General features: G+C 35.8%; 1 protein-coding gene across 2 annotated transcripts in view; it reads right to left on the bottom strand.

Moving 5' to 3' along the window:
• CDK17 (cyclin dependent kinase 17) overlaps positions 1-19,599 on the bottom strand; it is a 91,859-nt gene that overhangs the window by 27,303 nt on the left and 44,957 nt on the right. For both annotated transcript variants that reach the window (XM_014889501.2, XM_088165081.1), the window contains 2 exons: positions 13,717-13,881; positions 7,490-7,623 (listed from right to left, as the gene is read on the bottom strand). In XM_014889501.2, the coding sequence (XP_014744987.1) occupies positions 7,490-7,623; positions 13,717-13,881 (299 nt within the window). The remainder of the gene's footprint in view (positions 1-7,489; positions 7,624-13,716; positions 13,882-19,599) is intronic.

Below are 19,599 nucleotides of genomic sequence, written 5' to 3' on the forward strand. Positions count from 1 at the left end.
TCAGAAGAAATACCACTGACCACAGACAATGCAGGTTCTCAGGCTCCTGCCCAACATAAACACAGTTTGTCACACTGGAGTTTGAAATGCCAGGCAAAGACAAGCAGCCAAGTGTTATCAGTGAAATATTATCATTACAAATTCTAGGGTTAAATCTCTGGTTTGGGACTAGGTTTCACATTTTCCCAGCACATCTACTATCATGGACCAACAAAGCAAGGATTTTACTGCCAGTAGCTGAAGAACGTTATTGCCAATATCTACAGTAGGTATGGCCCTCATAAATGTGGTATTAATACTAATAATACAAAAATTAAAAGCATAGAAACCAGCACTGTAAGCAGATATCTCTGTTTTTATTTACTTTAGCACCCTGAAAACCTTAGGAAATGTGCTAAGCATCTTTTCAGCAGTATTTGCAACAATTAGTATTTTTGAAGGCACAAAATTAGAATTACAGGCCAAAAAATATGAAATCTGAACACTTCCTTTTTCAAAATACTTCCAGTGAGAATTTTCATTTCATGGACATGCTGCTTAGGCTACCAACTAGCTGAAAAAAAGCTGCTCTTTCACACATTTTTTTTTTTAAACCACAGGCTGTTATTTTATTTACTTAATCTCTCCCAATAGTTTTAAAGAGAAAGGTTTAGACTGTTCAGCACAAACACAGTGTTCACAAACTGCATTCCAGGAGCTTCTATTCACAACCAATGAAACCAAAACAAAACAAATACACGTGTCATAAAATCAGTTTTGAAAAATATGAGAAAGAAGAAATGAAAATCAAATGTGAGACATTAACTTTCCTTTCAGCAAATATATAAATACATGGGGAATTTGTGACAGATTATACCAGAAACACTTGAAAATTCTTCCGGCTTTTTTTGGTTGGTATTTTTTTGTTTTGTTTTGTTTGTTTGAGTTTTATTTTGTTTTGTTATAATTTTATTGCATCAGAAAGCCTGCCAGGAAGTGAACTTAGAGAATATGAGGAAGAATATGAAAAATAATAACAACCATAAAAACACATCTGATTTTGTTTCCCTGCTAAATTATCACCTATCAAGATATCACTCTGTAGCACTAGCCTCAATATAAACCCTGCTGAAATTCAGGGTCTGTGGCTATTTGACGCAGTGGTAGGTGCTGGGCAGGAACAGAAGCTAATAAAGCAAGCTCTGCCTCACTTACTACTACACCTTTCTGATTTTAAAACATCGATTTCTGTATGCTTTCATTCAGTTTCTGTAACATAGTAGCAAGATAAACTGCCCCGAAAGAAAAAAGGTAGTGTAGGTTACCAGCTTGTAAGAAAAATGAGGCCAAGAGAAAGGAAAAAGAGAAACAGAACACACTACTGCAGACACACAAACTTGGACCTCTAAAACAGTTCTGTGTAATATTAATTACTAACGCTAGCATTTATATCATCAATAACGTTTTAAGTATCAAAAGGTAAGTCCCATGAAAAACGTGGGTAATTAAAAATAAACTAACTTCATGAATATGAAAATGGGAAATCTGACCTTCCTGGACAAAATCGTGGTTGGAGTACAGGGTATGAAACTGCAACCCGTTACTGACTTCTCTGATGCATTTCTGTGATTACAAGAGATGTGTTTTGTAGATGACTGAACACATCCAGTGTGATACTAGACTACTCCCAAATGGAACTTAAATGGAATCCAAGTCATCAAGACACAAAACCAAAGCAGCATATATTCCATTCTTACAGAAAGAAAATTGCCTAGCGCAGTAACTTTTCTAAAGGAGCATCTGCAAGTGGAATGCAAGAACTTTAGCACCAGAATGACAAAGGTTCCCAACAGAAGGGCAAAAAAAGTGTTAACTGCTGATAACAAAGGCAGTTAACCATTAAAAAGGTCTAGTAAAAGGCACGTTAAATTCATCTGTTATCTAAGCTGAAATTCCTGTTACAGTGTCAGTATTCTGTAGAAGAAATGAGTCTGCCAATCAAATAGATCAAAAAAGGATCCATCAGTTTAATCAAAACCATACTACCAATTTAGAATATGCACTTGGGCTTTTAGAAGGGAGCTTTTGAAATCACCAAGGGTCATGGAAATGTGAAAGTGGGAGTTTATAAAAACTGTAACACGTTTTCTTGTGCAACCTTGAAAAAAGTTGAGAAAAATGAGACAAACATGACTGAATGGAGATAGTACAGTGACCACTGAAAATCAAAAGAAGTCTTGATTATATTCAGCTTCAAATTTTTTTTCTGTCTAGTACTGAAGTCTTCTGGTAGGCAATCATGTGCTTATATTCATAGAACTGATAATCAGAAAAAAGCTATTGCTTTCTCAGGAGTCAGAGAGAAGCAAATTAGACAAAATCCAGTAAATATGGCAGAGGGAGTTTTGTAGCTGCCAAGCACAGAAGGAATGGGGAAGGAAGAAACTTTGCACAGAAAAGGCCCCACGCAGTAATGCCTGTTTGGTATATAGGAAGCCTCCTGGATGGCAAGATACCTATGGCAGAATGTTCAGGCTATCTTGGATAAAGTGGCTTCCTGCTTCCAACACTAAGGGCAGAAGAAAATACTGTACTGCCCATGACCAAAAGCCTGGATCAGTATCCAATCTGCTGTTCAAGCATTAAAACAATTGAACAGAGGTGAGAGTGCCCTATTTGCATATGAGAATGGGGAGCTATGAACCACATTCTAATCTGAAGCCTATGAACAAATTCTTAACACTTTTATCAGCTGAAACATCAATTAATTTTGTGTATTTTTCTTAGGAGAAGGTACACTTGTCCAGGTGGACCAACAGCATGCTGAGTTATTCAGGCTGTATGTCAAGACCCCGTAAGCAGTTACACTCTGGTGAAGAATGAAGCTCACAAAAAACTTATTTCTCATTTTCATTCTTACTTTTGGAAGGTAACCATCACAACGCACACCTGTCCACAGCATCAATTTGCAGCCTTCGTATTTTCTACTGTTTGGCTACAAGGACCAACTCTGCAGCTAATCCTCCCAGGGGAGAATTATACCCTATAGCAGTGTGGTAGGAGCAGTCTGATCTGGAACACACTTCTGTCACTAATGTGACAGTCAGATGGATAAGAACTGTTTCTCAGGATAAAATATCTGGGAAACAGGCTGGTGAACAGTGGGTTATGGCCCTCTGCCAGTTCTCATGCTAAGACAGCTAACAGACCTTGGACTTCTGGGAAGGGGAATCAGATGTTTCAATTTGCACAGAATGTTTCTCCTTATTTTTTATCCACCACAGCCCTTAATGATGCACTCACTATCCAGTGCATGGGCACAGGGCCCCCAGTGAACACGTATAGCTTGTAACATGAATTTATATTAATGCATTACTTCTTTATTTATAGTAATGCTTTACTTCTTTTCCAGCAAAAATCAAACTGAAAATGCTTTAAGCTATAGTTCCATGATCTGGAGGTGTTTCTCTTTGCATGACGAAAGCACCTGCACTTAAAATAGAGATATATGTGCAGACACTCTTAAGCTCTATCGCTGACACTTGAGAAAATTATTCCATCCATCTGTTTTGTGTGATAAACATTTCACTGATTTATTAAATAATCATTAATATTAGCATGAGAGTAGAAGACATTTGAATCAAAACCTAACAGCTGTTTGAAGCCAAACTCCTCACACAATAGATGCTCACACTTACTGTCAGAACGGTTCCTGTCTGAACGAGTGGAAGGAAGGAGAAAGAAAAAGCAAAAGCAACTGCTTTACTGACAATTTGTAGCCTGTGGATTACAAGCAAAATAAACTTTATCTAGGCAACACAATGAGACTGGTATTTTCTCTTTGTCTCCTAAGCACATGATAACAAGGAACAATCAATCATTAAAAAAACCCCTAATCTCGAACCACAACTGCAGCGTTGTCAAATTGAGAAGCAACCACATTATCATCTCCCTGTCATGCTGGCCTAAATTATAACTGATGGGGGAATGGAGGTGGGGGTGGATATCACAGAATGAAAAAGCTGGTATTTCCATGGCTGCTACTGTGCATGGAAAGTTTTCACCCCAGCAGACTTTTCACTGCAGAGCAGGATTCTTTCTCATTGCATTATCACCACTTCATATCTCAAATGTTTCATATTTAGCTTACATTTCTGTATGACGATCTTCTATCTAAAGCAGGATAATTTAAGGTTATGAAATTTCAGCTTTCTATTGCTATGGAGATTCTGCTATAACAAACACGTTTTTTCATTTCTCTCTCCACTGTCTATTTTGTATTTCTCTATATGAAAATTTTAGAAAGATCAAGTTTTATTTCCCAACAGAATCTTTCATATATTCTGCAGCAGAGAAAATGTCTTCTCTTTGACAACATTTTATTTGTAGCTATTCATTATTTAACTGCAGTGGGGATGGCCACTAAAAATGAGAATGAATTCTAATGAATACATTGTATTAGAATGTATTGTAATACATAACACATAATGAGAATGTATTCTAATGGACAAAATATGACAAGAATAACAAGTTTTTGGGTTTTTTTGCTAATTAGCACTTTGAGTACAGTATGCATTTTTTTAGCAAGCATTTAATAGAACCTGGTTGGGTTGCCAGTTTTCAGAGTTTTAGAGGAAGTTCAAGCTCAGCATAAAAAGTTTGGTTATATATAAAAAATTCCTATAATAAAAAGGACCATGTCAAGGTTTCAACTTTATCTGATTAGTTACCTTCAAAATTAATTAGGACTTCTGTCAACTCAGCAGAAAGAACCAAACATACATAACCAAGAAACTATGTACAAAACCACGATAAATACAGCTAATATTGGTCAAGCTAAACACAAGAAAGAACACAGCCATAGTGTGACAGGCACATTCATCTTAGTGAGGAGAAACGAGGAATATTGCTTTATCAACTGTGTATGTTTAATCAAATACATTCTACAATGCATTTCAGCTGAGGCTAATGACTTCAGCAGACTACAGCAAAACTATTCTGTCACACATGTACTAATTTATTCCAACCTGTGATGTATAGCACACAGCTATAACTCATCCTAAATGGCTATAAACGAAGTATGTCCTCAGGCTACCCCATGTCTGCAGACAACAGATCCCCATCAGCCATCAAAACAAAACTGAAATAACAGAAACATACTTCACAACATAGATTGTTTCTTTCTCTTTCTATAATCACATTGCTACTATTGAATCAGCCATTTCCATGGCAGAAATCCCACAAGGCATAGAGGCACAACTCTTCACAAGAGGAAAGAAATCTTGCTTTTGTTCCCTCAAATGTCAAGGAAGCAAGCGATACCATTCCACAAAGAGCAAAATGAGTAAAACTGGGTCTTCTGTGGACTTTATCTTGCAACTCAACTCATAGGTGGATATTGTGGTTTTTTACTAGGAGTGAATAATACATTAGCAATTGTCTCCCTATGCAGAGCTTTTTTCACAGAAATTAATAGAGAATTAGAATCTGAGATTTCTAGCCATCTGTCAAAATTGACAAAAAATGACTCATGGGATAAACAGAAGGAGGAAAAGACAGGCAGACAATGTAATCACTTAAAGCGTTTTTCACTTAGGAAATGAAAAAATTGACTGAAAAGATTATCATTAGAAAGGTATTCGAATCAAAACTATGAGATTGTTGTATTTTCCTCCCTCTGGAATACACAAACAGGTACAAGTCTAACCTAATCTGCTACAAAGTACTTGCAAAAAGTAAACTTAAGTCTGCCAAAAACATCTCTCATTCTTAAAATTCAGACCTGAGGCGGTCTGCACACATCAGCATGGAGTCTTACTGGAAAAGTCACTGTATCAATACTATGGTGATTTGAGGGAAACATTACAATTCTCACAGAATATACATGAATAGATGCCAAAAAACCATTTGTTTTCTCATTAACTAAACAAGTCAATGAAGAAATAATGCTAATTTCAACAGTCAGAAGCAAGCATTTGGAATCTGAAGGAAAGTGAGAAAATTAGCATTGCATAAACAAAACTTAAAAGCTTCCCAAAGCAATATTAAACCTGTTTTAAAATTAAAGATGCAAATGAAAAGATGCCTTTATTTGGAAACAAAACAACCTTCTGAAAAATTACACAGGAATTTCCTGACCTTTACTATTCCTGAGTTCTTTAGTAATTGCTTTTGGAGTTCTTGAATTCCAATACAAAAGAGAATCCTTTAATGGTTCTTAGCCTTCTTTGAAAGACTTGACAGATTTCCATTTCAGTTTGTTAATTTTATTATGAATCATTAACTTCTTTGTTTCTTTCCTGTTCTAAATATGCATTTCAAAATGGAGACGAAACAGACAATGAACAAAAAGGAAATAATCCTTTTAAATAATTTCCTTGATTTTTAGTTTCTCCAGCATACATTCTGATAAGCAGGTTTTCACAATGACTTTTTTCCCCTAATTTGAGTATCCTGCATAAACCAATAAACCCACCTTTGTTCTCCCAAATAAACTTCAAGCAAGCAAAGTCAGGAGAACAAAGTTCTTAGATCAAATAACATAGAAATTTAAGAATTTGAATACAAAACCTCCCAGGTGCAAGAAACTATCTAAATAATTAGTACAGCTAATTCACACATTTTTGAAACCGTATCTGCACTATATGCTTGGAGTCTTGGAATTCCGAGCATAACAGAATGCCTCACAAAAAAAAAATAATTTTGGCATGTACGCCCTACTGCATCTTATCCAAACCAGTTTCCCAATCCAGTATTTGATATGAGGCCTTGAATGAAGATTCAAAATCTTACAGCTATGCTTATTGTTATGTACATCATAAAGCAGCAACTACAAAATTCTACGTGCTTCTGTAAGAAAGACATCATTTTAACTGTATCTTTTATACACTCTAGAAAAAGGGAAGTGTTCTGTTTTAGTTCACCAAGGGAAATGACAACAAAGCAAGCACAAGGGTGGCTAGTATTCATAATGAGACTCATAAATAAAGGAAATTATGTGCACAGTTATTCAAAAGGTACTTTTCCTCCTTTTGTTTACCATCCTGTAAAGTTCCGTTCATGAAAAAAAACAGGAAGAGCGGAAAAGGCTGAAGCAGTCAGGACCATCGCTGCTGCTGTAGCATTAGTTTTGCAAAGACTAGAAAACAGTGTTAAGTAAAAAATGTCTAAACCATGTATCTGCTTGAATACATTCAGTGGCTTGCACACAATGCAACAGAAAGCTATTCAAATGCTACACTTAAGAAACTCCTCCCAAAAATTCAAGTTTCAAAACACATTTAGATTTTCAAAATTAACAACTCAAAAACAAGTGCAAGATAACCATCGTTCTGTGTGACAAATGGAGACAAATTTAAGTAGTATTAAAATAATGCTCTCTGCATTAAATATATGGCAGAATGGTTGGTTACAGTTAATTGAGAAGACAACCAGTTACAACATACAATTAAAGCAACCCCCAACTCTCTTGAGTTCAATTTAAATGATCTCTATATGGAAAGTGAATTACCTCCATTGAGATTCGTCTGTGTATCCGGTTTCTGAGACAAACTCCTGTGGGAGACTGAACTTCATCAGATGACGTTCCAGAAGCTTGGTCACTTTCCCCATCCGACCCCATTTTCAAATTTTCATGAACAATATCTTAAAAATAATCCAAAGAATTGAAAACAGTTAAACAACAAGGCATTAAACTGTTCTTTTCTACAGATGAAAAAGAATTGAAACATTACTGCTTTGAGTTACACAGCAGAGTCAAAGACTCATCAGTCATGGCAGTCTTGATACATACTTTTTATGGCTCAGTAATAACCACAAAATGAAAAGGATTACTTTAAAGGAATTCTATGCAAACTAATTTGAGCTGCAGTAGAACTCAGTTTTCCAAAACAGAAGACAGACATTCCAATCCCAATTGTAATTCCCAAAAGCCAACACCCTCTCCCAGCTTCAGTTCCCGAAATCCCTCTGTCCCACTTCTCTTTTAGCTGCTCTTGGATATACAACATTACTGAGAATAATTCACATTTTCAAATCAGATTACTGATGCTGGTAGCCTGAAAGTATCTTCAGAAAGCTTAAAAGTCCTACAAAGAGGTGTAGTAGTGTTTTCAGAAATGACAAATACAGAAGCTTCAAATATAAAATCCCCTGGCATCCATATGCGAAGTCAGGGGATGTATTATAACCATCTAAATCAAGGCCCACAACACACAAGTGCACTCAGTAGAAGACTCGACTTTTAAGAGCTATTAAGTGAAAGTTTTGACCTTATGGAGGAATTTACCTAACTGCTTGAGTTATGTGATGCAGGATCTTCATGTCAAGTGAAATTGTTAATTTTTAAACAATCCCTAAGATTCATGCACATATATACACATAGATATGTATATAGTACTGCTTTTAAGCACCAAAGAACTTTTAAGACTTTGGAGACAAATACTGTAGTGAACAAAAGAAAATCAAAGCAGTGTCATTATAGCATAAAGAGGCAAATGATTTGCAAAAGGAGACATGGGAAATCGGTTATACAAGCAATTCACGATGAGTAATCCTTCATGATCAACTTTGAAATGCTTGAACTCAAAAATTACTCCAGAAATGAAATACCTATAAAGTAGGTGCTTCAAAAGACACCAGTTTCCCCACTGTCTCTTCATCCTTGTTAGTAATCATTGTCTTCTACAAGGTGTTAGAGAATCTGAGGAGCAACTAAAAATCTCAGAACTCTATCCCTAAAATATGCTAATATTAGTAAGACACACAAAGAATCAATTCAGCCTTACCACCAACACACTTGAAAGTATTTAGCATTTTCAAAATATTACAGTAACTTACAAAAGCCCCCAAAAATCAAAAGAGAAACAGCAAGTTTCACCATCATCAACAAGCAAGAAAATTGGATTTTCTAGGCAAAAGAAAAGCCATTAGGGCAATGTTTAGTTATCTGCACATCTTCTAAAATATTTGTCTAGTTTGGCTCACATAGAATCATGCACACTTCAAAGGAACAAATTCTTCCTCAGTACAAACAATTTCCTTTTATGGAAAAACAGAATGGATATAAAAAGAAAGATTAATTTGTACGCTACTAGCAACACATATTTTAACGCAAAATACTGTAATTAAACACAAACAAAGCGTGCATCTCATGCACAAAGCAAATTTTCCAGCAGTGATGCATATTTATATTTGATTTCTCTTAAAAATCCACACTGAATCAGAATTTTCCCTGAAAGTCATGCTCAAATTTGGATTAAATTTAAAAAAAATATATATCCTGCACTCCTTATATAATAAGCAATCTTCTGATTTCAGACAAGCTAAATACTCATCAGTGCCTCTAAAGGCATGGCAATTTGAACCATAGAAAAAGATTTTCAGATAGCAGTTCCTAAAGATCAGCCTTAGTTTTGAAGCTAAGCAGAAAAAATGCTACTCTCTAAGAAATGTCTTATTCTCTGTAGTGACTTGACAGCTATCTTTTTTAAAATCTCTAACAAACTGTGGAAAATTAATTTTAGTAATATAAAAGCATTATAGAAAACAACCCTTGCAGCAAAGCTGTTATACCAGAACTGTTATATTTGGTATAACAGCACACTCAGCATATGGGTTCTTTAATAAAAACTCTGTTTTAAAATACTTTTCTGAGAGGTCGTGTAATCCAATTTAGCAATTACAGCTCTTGACATTCAGTTAGTAAAATGAAGTGTAACAGCTACTAACAATTGCTCCCCAATCTATTTATCTTCATGTTAGAACAAGCCCATCAGTTGGGACCCAAAGTCTAGTTTCTCTATGGAAGCTAGGCAAGGGACAGTTATCTCAGCAATCTCACTAAATAAAACCCGACAAAATTAAAGTAGTACTGAATTTCAAACCTTGGTGCAATTACATAATTTCTTTTTTAGAGAGACTGATACTTTAAATAAAAGAATTATGGGAATGATATTGTCATATTTTTCACACTTAATTCACAAAAGCAATTTGTATTCTGAAATTACTAGTAAAAAAAGGATGCTAGGAACTACATAGAGCACCCTAGATGACAAAGACAGTTTTTCTACTAAGAAGATCACCTATGTAATAACACATAGCTAAGCACTATCTTGAGAACTAGTAATACAAACCCATGTATTTGGGACAGATAATGTAGCTGCAAGGAGATTCTCTTCTTTATAAATCAGGAGTGTGAAGACAAAGAGGGTCTGTACCATTCAAGTCTAAAAATGCAGTAGTTCAGACTTATATAAGATGATAATTTGAATACCACTGTGATATGATGAATTCTGGTAAGCCTGGATAAGCTACATACACAGAACCAAGAAGGTTTATGCAGGATACTGGCTGGAGGAACCAAAGGTGTATCATTAAGCACATGCACTTCCAATGGGCTAAATACCCTACTGCTTCTATCTACAAGGCTTTGCAGATGTTTTAGTTATTTTCTAAACTGATATAATTTAAAGTTTTTAAAAAATAACTTGACTGTGTTATCATCTCATATAAATGCATCCTTTTATTTGATTCAATTAAAAAGGCGTTAGTAGAGCCTTATGTTCATTATTTTAATGGCATATACCCCAGTCTAAGGCATCAACCCAGATATTTTAATCATTTTTACACAGGTAAAATGATGTTTAAATGATGTTTAAATAAGCAGTGATGAAAACCATGCAAATATTTCTCCAATTTCTCTAAGCCTTTCTATAGACAAGTTTACCTGCATGAAAGCTTGCTTGTATAATCTTCAGATGTTTTAATCATTCAATAATGTATTGAATTGCTTTCACTGCAATATCAAGCCATTCTCTTATACAGACGTTTATTTTAATGTACTCTACATGTCTTATTAAATATGCAGAATGGCCATGTAATGAAAAGCTTGATGTAGATGAATACAATATAACAAGGAAACTAGAAGTACATTTAAAAGAAAAGGCTGTCTTCATTTCAGCAATGAGGAATGCACCACAGAAGAAATTAATACAGGGAACCTATGGTGCAGCAAATGAGAACTCCTCCAAGTGAGCCATAATCAAAATCACTAATTAGTACTGAGTGAGAATTCATGATCTTTCCACCTTATTTCAAACTATTACCAAAAAAAATATCATGTGACTTGCATAAGGGATTTCTTCTAAGGTGTACTTTTCCAAAGCTTACTTTTCTATGAAGTGGCTACGTTGTATGATTAGTTTCAGTGATCACATAATTCAAATTGAGGGATGCCATAGCGAGAAATTGTCTTTGCCATTACCCCTACTGAACTATGAAAGCTATATGGAAACATCATTCCTTTCAAATAATATTTATGACAATTAAACAAAACTTCTCCAAAACTGTATCAACACAACTGGCAAAAGCAAGGATTAACTCTCTCCTGGCTGTTACTGCAGTTCACAAGCAGGGCCAGCTTCAGTTAGCTCTGCACATTCCAGGAGCCTCCCCAGAGGTGACACTAATATAAATATGGAACAAGGACAATCTGATTTGTTCTGCATTCAGCTGGGTCAGGTCCAAAAAATGTTTATTAGCTCTGGCTTCATCATGGACTGCAGAAGCTAAATGTTTCCAGAGGTACAAGACTGCAGAAACTGTACAGATACAAGTGAACTAAAAAAATCTATCAGCTAAATCTTCATTCAGTCGTTTCACAATCTGGTCTGGGAATCACCTCTGCTATTTAAAATCATCCTGGTAACTGAATACTAAATTTAAATAATTGCTAAGAAATTTTTTTAAAAGGCACAGCTCAAAAACTTTTCCCTTACACAGCATTTTACAAAACATAAAGCTAATAGAGAATTTCCAAGTAGAAATGGTATTAAAAATATTTTGGGATTTTACACATTATCACAACTGCAGATACTCAAGTTCAATGCTCAAAAAGGAAATGAAACTCCAAAACCTTCCAGGGCTTCTCATTCAATTTTTATAGCAATAGCCTCATTCAAACACAGGCAGCATGAAGATCCACTTGTGGCAGGGTCTCAATTTAATCTGGTTTTCTTTAACAAAATAACCATCCTTTACCTGCCATGATTTTGTGGTATTTCAAGGATATCTTTCTGATACCACTTTTCTACCTATGCAATACAGGAAAAACTGTAAAGAAAAGAGGGTGGATGAAGAAAGCAAAGGAAAGTCTCATGCAGTGTAGCATATTTGACTATTTTGTTTCTGATGTCATTATCCCAACAGGGAAAACCCGCAGCTTCCTGATGAGTAATCACCATTCTCATATGGCAGGAACAAGAAGAAAGATGTGAAAAAGGAGCAGAAAGAGGAATTACGACTGCACATACTTGTACTCCTGTTTTTTACTTCTATATAACATGCACAAGTAGCTTCAAATAAGGAGTTTTTAAAAAGGCATTATTGTATACAAAGTAAAAAGAGGTGTTTAATATAGACATACAGAGCAACCAGGCCCAGTGGAAGGTGTCCCTACTCGTGGCAGAGAGGGTGGAACTAGATGATCTGAGGTCCCTTCCAACCCAAACCATTCTGTGATTCCATTATACACTCTGTAGGTACATCTATTCCATACTACTTTAAAAAAATTACAAATTGTTGTCAAAGGCAACACACAAGTAAGAGAGTTTAGGCATCTCTGTACTTAAAAATATCTTTGCTGCTCCTGTACTTAGTTTATATATATCTAGTTTGACAAATAATCCATAAAGACTACATATTCAGATAAACACTGATTTCTCTAATGACATTAGTTTTATTTTTTTTTAAACTCTCTCTTCCTGTTAGATTCTTAGCAACTTAACTAAAGCTTGGCTTGGCAAAAATGAAAAAGCAAATACTGTGTACAGGACTTGAGTGAAATCAGAAATTGACAGAGTAATCAAACTGTGCACACTAAAACCTGTTTTCTTGTGTGATAGCAACTGATGCCAGAGCGAATTCAAAAGGATATACATCTTTTTTTTAGTTGGAATGGTAACTCAAGCAGTAAAAAAGGCATGTTTTTGAACATGATGAGTGGTATTACACCAGAGGAGGATATAAGTGGTTTGACTACTATTTTGAAAATTCATAGCTTAATCTTGAAGATCAGTTTATCACACTTCTAAAGGAGGGCAGAAGACTGAAAAATTAATAAAACTCTAATTAAGCTGTGTGACTTGCTCTCATTTTCTAGTATCAATTAATTAAGCATAATTTAAAATAACATAAAAGCAGAATAAAACAGTAATGGTGACTGGAGGCAGCAACATGACAAATTACTTGAATAAGAAAAAATATTTCATAACTTATTTGCTTCACGGAAGCACAAATATAGCTCAGGAACACAATAAAAAGATCATTATAGTTGAGTGGCCTTAACTTGTCACTGAAAAAACCTTTTTCTCTATAATAATGAGAAGTAATACAGCAGTACTTTTAAAATTCCACATATAAGATCATTATCCTCTGTTTTTTCGCATTACATTCAGCGTACTTCTCGCTCCTTACAAAGTATTAAGAAAGAATATTTTGTTACTTTTGTAACTTTTAAACTTGTAAAAAATTAATGGGTGATTTCTACATGTTCTTCTAATTGCTTTCTTCCTGAAAATCTGAAGAGACATTCGGTGCCTTAAGAACAAATTTCTCCAACTCCAGAAAGAATTACTGCATACTCCGAGACTTAAGAGTACCTGTACCTCTTGCTACAAATCAATACTAACATCATTTTTCGCAGAAAAATTAGTTTAAACAAACCAGATGGGAAATTACCTAATCTGCTCCCGTTTCTGGGCATGGCCATGAAAGAGCCGAGGCTGCCCCCTATGACGCTGTGTGGTCTCCGTAAAGGGGGCTTCTTGAAAGATCCCGTGTACTGGTGGAGAAAGGAGTGCATGCTGTGAGACGTTGGAGGCCTGCCATTCTTCACAATAGGCTCTACAGTTCACAGGGATCAAAATATTCATTGCCACAAGCAAGGAGGATTTTCAGGAACATGCCAGAAGAAAAAAAAAGAAAGAAAAAAAAAAGAGTTAGTAAACAGGAAACCACCAGTCTGGTAAAATTATCTTTCATGCTAACAGCAGACCACCATACTACGGCCATTTCTCTATTAACAAACAAGTACAAAACATGGCATTAAGTGTTACCCAAATTTAATTTAATTTAATTTCTGCTGCTGGACAAGTAAATGCCCTGAATATACAGTCTTAGAACGTCAATAAAACCAGAAGAATTCTTTTCTTCTGTCTTACTGCACAATGTTTCACCTTTACTTTTAAACAGGAGAGCTGTAGTCAACTGTGATGAGCAAATTCAACTCTAAGCCTTCAAAAATATTCTCCCTCTCAAAATTCTTGTGGGTCCAAAGTACCAAAGCCTTGCCACTGGAGATCTTTAGAAGTAACCATACCTGTCTATACCTCCCAGAGCTGTCATAACATAATTAAAGTTATTAACTTACAGGGTATCAGAAAAATTTAGCGTTCAGTTTTTTATTTTGGCTTTCGACTGGATTGTGTTTCAGATGGTTCACAGAGATTTTTAGAAAAAAGTTATAATCATTGATAAGCATTTTCTAAGAGAATGAAATGTTAGAAATTTTTAAATCTTATTTACAAGTCTGACCAGAAATTTGGGCATTCATGTTCCCTCAGCAATCTGATTCCTACACGTGGACTAGCCCTCAAGGATAGACATGGCCCCAGAAGGAGTCTAACTCTGAAAACATGAGCAGTTTTTTTACCCCCAAAAGAAGCAGAACAGATGTCCACTTGCATTGACTGTCACAACACTGGACTTAGCAGAACCACCAATGAAGTCATTCATACAAGAAAATAAAGATTAAAAACTCTCACTTCAGAAAATGAGATCAGAGTCATCTGGCAGCTACATGAAAGCACTCTCCCCATACTAGGAAAAGGAACAGAAGCTATGCCCAAAGAACAGCTGAGATTCAAGTAGTTTTCTTTTTCCATTATTTGATTCTTATTAACATTACAGATTCATGTGTGGTATTATTCAGAAGACAGAAAAGGCAGCAGCCACGCACTGAGCAACCACAGTGTGAGTGCTACTGAATGGAGCAGCACCCACTGGAGCCACTGCTCCCAGGGTGTGCTCAGAGCTTCACTTGTGCCTCCTGGGACAGGGAGCAGTCTGGAATGCTATTTCATCACTCCACCTTATATACCCACATGCAGGGATCTCAAAATCTTACTTTCCCTTTCAAAAAAAGGGAGTAAGAATAATATAGCTAGGAGAACAGATTTTATGGAAAGCAGAATTTCAATGGTGAAGGAAAGGAACAGCAATAAATGCCGAAAAACCTAAGGAAAACAGGATCCTGAAGGGTACACCCTCCCTCCCCACATATACAAAAACCTTCTAGACACATAATTATGATTAGTCTGAAGCAGAGACAGAAGTACACAGACAGAATTACCCAAGGACAGGTCAATGACCTTAAGAAATAATTATGCAAGGAATTTTTGCATATAAACATGAATAACACAGTGAGACAAAAAACATTAACTCAGCTGCTGCAGGGAAAAAAAGAAAAGCCCTAGGGAAAAAAAACATGCTGCAGGCCAAAAACAGAAAGGACATGTCAGCACTGTTACAAACCTGCCTGCATCCTTTCATTAGCATCCTTCATAAACACAGTGTGGGAGTAGGTGAACATGAGGAAAAATACACCATACATCTGTGTATATGTTTGTAAAGTATGACCAGAGTCTTCAAACCTCTGTATATCTCTGTCCCAAATGCTTCTTTCTGTTCTAATAGTCTGCATCACCCTTTTGTCTTAAGAGTGGAACCAACTTCCTTGTTGCGTGCCTTTAACAGCAGATTTATCCTAGGGCAGCAGGCAGCAAATTCCTCATCAATTTTTAGTAGAATCTATTACCACTTCCATGTGACAAGACACAGGTTCACATTCAGCACAACTACTGCTTTTGATAAGTTGACATCTGCTTTTTGTTTTCCAACTTTCTTGCTAATTTGGTTTGAACTTAAGTTTCCAGCCTAAACACCTCCCACTGAGTTTGCATGCAGTGGTGAACAAATGTATAATACCTTGTACGTTATGAATTTTGTCTACTCACGCTAAAAGAAATCTACCTTCATGAACTGTGCAATATGTAAGAGACCAGAATTTATGAATACACTGAATGTCTATGTAGAGACTGAGTTTTATGTTCATTACTAACATGACTGTAGGATGTACAGAGATGATTATTTAAAAAATCAATTTTTCTCATGGCACTGGTAAATTTGGATGTATCACAGTTTAAAACAAAATTCCTAAAATATCCTAACATATGCAAAGTTCAGTTCAAATATAAGGATAAATACAGATCACAATAATAAGTAAATTTATATAAAAATGAAAGATAAATGGTTGATATTATAAGATCCAATTATACAGAAATAACTTTTGTCATCATAAGCAACTATTACCTTCCTTCACTGTCCTAAGTACTGTACTAAACTGTGGAGCCCATTATAAAATTTTGTAACAATAATTTAGGTCATGTAGTAGCACAGGCATAACTGCTGGCAGACAATGAAGTGAAGGTTATAAGAACACTCACATGACACTGCATTTCTGACTAAGACAATTATTAATACTAGTTATTTATAAATGGGCTTTTAAAATCCTGATACATGTTAATTTACAAAAAGGAGGGATTGAATGGCATATGATGGTATAACACATAGGCTTATGTTTTGGTAAGTGTATTTGTTAAAAACAATTCAGTGTGCATTGCTGTATGCTAGGAGCTTCTAAAGAAACAGTTCCATGAATTCTGCATTAACTTACCTCCTCCCTGCAAATGCAACAGTAACAGCCAAGAGCTGGAACAAATATTGAAGATGATCAAGCAAACTCTTGCTGGGAATTAACTTACAAGACTGTTTATTGCAGTTTTCATGCCTTTATGAGATACAAGAGTTAAATAAAGTGCTTTTGAAAAAACTACTTAACTCTCTCTTCTCCAAAGTCCCACAAGTACTTCTTCTGAAGTTACAATTTCATTTAATTCACTTCATTTTTTCCAGAATTATTAATACATTGAATCACTATATTTAAAGCAATAAGGTGTGAGTTTAGTCAACTGTCTGGGCTTGAATAAAATGCATCTAAAGTGTAAAAGTTACATGCCTTTACTACATATGTCTATAAAAACTGCTTCTTATAATTTTATTTTTGTGATTATAGGCTTGGTTTATTTTTAAAAAATGTTTTCCCTATATAAAACTCACAAACATCCCTTACTTTACTGTCACTGTACTTGGTAAATAAAACTCAGTAACCACATGCTGCTGTTGGTTTAATATTCAGCTACAGGCAAAATGAATGATGGGAATTAAAAGGTGAGTAAAAATCCACTAAAAATTTTACTGTGCTAGTGTGTGGATCTACTGCATTTTGAGATCATGCACAAATCTGGTCTTACTCTCTCACCTAAATTACAACAGTAGAAGCTGATACAACCCACAGACTCAGTGCAGGGCTGAGAGGGAACCTGGGAATCCTCTGCATCCACCACCTCCTTCAGCACAAGAGTGAAAAAGCCAGCCATGGCAGGTTCCATACTGCACGCAAAATGATTCTTCTGTGCAAACTCCCCGCCACAGGATGCTAAAACTAACCAAACTTGCAAGACTCAAGGGGAGACTGAACAAGCAATCTGCTCAGGGTTACTAACCACACAGAGACTTGCCTAGTTCAGTAAGTCTCCGAGCTAGAAACTGATACAGTACACTGGGGAAATGATGCTGTATTTTGGGCTCTAATCTTGGACTTGTCCTCAAATGTCATTCAGCACAGATAGGCAGAACTCCAGCTTGTTCTTACATGTAGCACAAGATTTCTGCAGCACCTGGGCACTTCACTTGTGCTGGCTGTCACTGGCACAACCGTTCCAATAAAGGCTCTTATCAACCATTTATCTCCAGCTCTCTTTCCTCACTCTATTCTATAATCTTTAACTCCAAACTGATAAAACAAACTGATAGGGAAAACAAGCTGATGTGGATACACAGTTGCTCGTGGGAAGGCTTCGTGAGAACATGGGGCTTTCCCAAGGGCTGGCCTGGGGGCAGAGGTTTTCCTAGGAACAAACAAAGGCACCTGCCACTGTTTACAGAGTGTGTATTTTGAGAACTCTGCTGTCTATAATGAAAACATCTGTGCAAGAGGTGCTGCCCGCTCTGACCAATGGGCTGTCTCTGGAATAGTGTTCGAGTATATTTAAGGAGTGGGTGTTACAATAAAGTGTCTCTCTCTTTCCTATCTTGAGAGGGGACCATGTTGCTGTGTGTTCTTATGGCCGTTCCAAGGGTTAATCCTTAACTAACAGCAACAAGCGGAAACAGAGACTTCTCAGGGGTTCTTTTTAAAATGCATTTCATCAGCTGTTATAGTCTCTTCTTATTTTGGCTTCAACATCATGTAATCTTGGACTCATCTTTCAGAGAATACCATTTCAACCCTTTGATTTCTTAGGCAGCCTACTAAGCAAATCTAGCCTTTAAGTGTGAAAAAAGTAAAAAAAACAAACCATTCTAAATGAGAATATTTTAAAATATTATACTGATGTGCAGGATGATCACACGGTTTTCTTTTCATTGTTCCTGAACAATTCTTGCAATAGACAGCCTTTAAAAAAGTGTACCTACATACGCGCATTAGTTTTTTTATCTATAAAAACGCACACTTTTTTTAAAATGCCATATCCATGTTATTTTGCTTAAGTGTGCACCTTCAGCAAGGTTTAAAATTGAGCAACGCATTGAGCAGTGCAGTGACTGCACACTGCTGTATTACTCGATGTTCAAGTTTGGTGAGTGCTGAGCTAACCCTTTATATAATTTGGATCATTTTCTTGTACTTCTCACATTCTGTCATTCAAACTTCCGTTACTATTGGCATAACCCAAAATAAATACAACAGCGCCGTTCAAAGAACACACTGCTCAAAATACAGTGAGCCTGGCTTAATAATGGTTTAAGAGTTGCTAGATAATGAAATGTTTTGTAATACACACACATATTTTAAGAAAACATCGTACCCAGTAAGGTACCACTGCTTTGCTAAGTTTGAAATAACGCCAGCACCAATGCTAACAAACATACAAAACCAGAATGAAAATTCATTTGAGTTGTGAAGTGGTATATTTGAACGTAAGTGGAAGTGATTTTTTTTTTTTTGCTTCGTAATTATGAAAACTACCAGAGTCACGTAGAACAGCAGTGTATATAACTAAGAAATCTTTCCGAGAAATTAACTAAACCAAACAGTTTCATAAAGATACCTCGTTTTCTTCCTAATTGCAATTTAAATTAATCACAAACCTCGACCTGAAATTACTCCTGAGTTAAGCAATTTTTCAATTAATCCACAATTTCTCTCTTCCTCATCCATCTATGATAACAAAGACCCACACTACCACTTTCTTTCCTGTGTTGGATTTACTTAACTGGATTTACTTAAACTGAGCTCCAGAGAGCCTGCAGAATTGCCTGGCATTTCTTTGCAAAGCCTCAGCAACTGATATACTGTCACATGTCAGTCAGCTGGTGGATTAAAAAGAGTTTTCATTAGGAATGTAAATGCATTTTAATACAATGTTTATGAATATATAT

This window comes from Sturnus vulgaris, chromosome 5 (assembly GCF_052056855.1).
Source record: "Sturnus vulgaris isolate bStuVul1 chromosome 5, bStuVul1.hap1, whole genome shotgun sequence".
NCBI lineage: Eukaryota > Metazoa > Chordata > Aves > Passeriformes > Sturnidae > Sturnus > Sturnus vulgaris.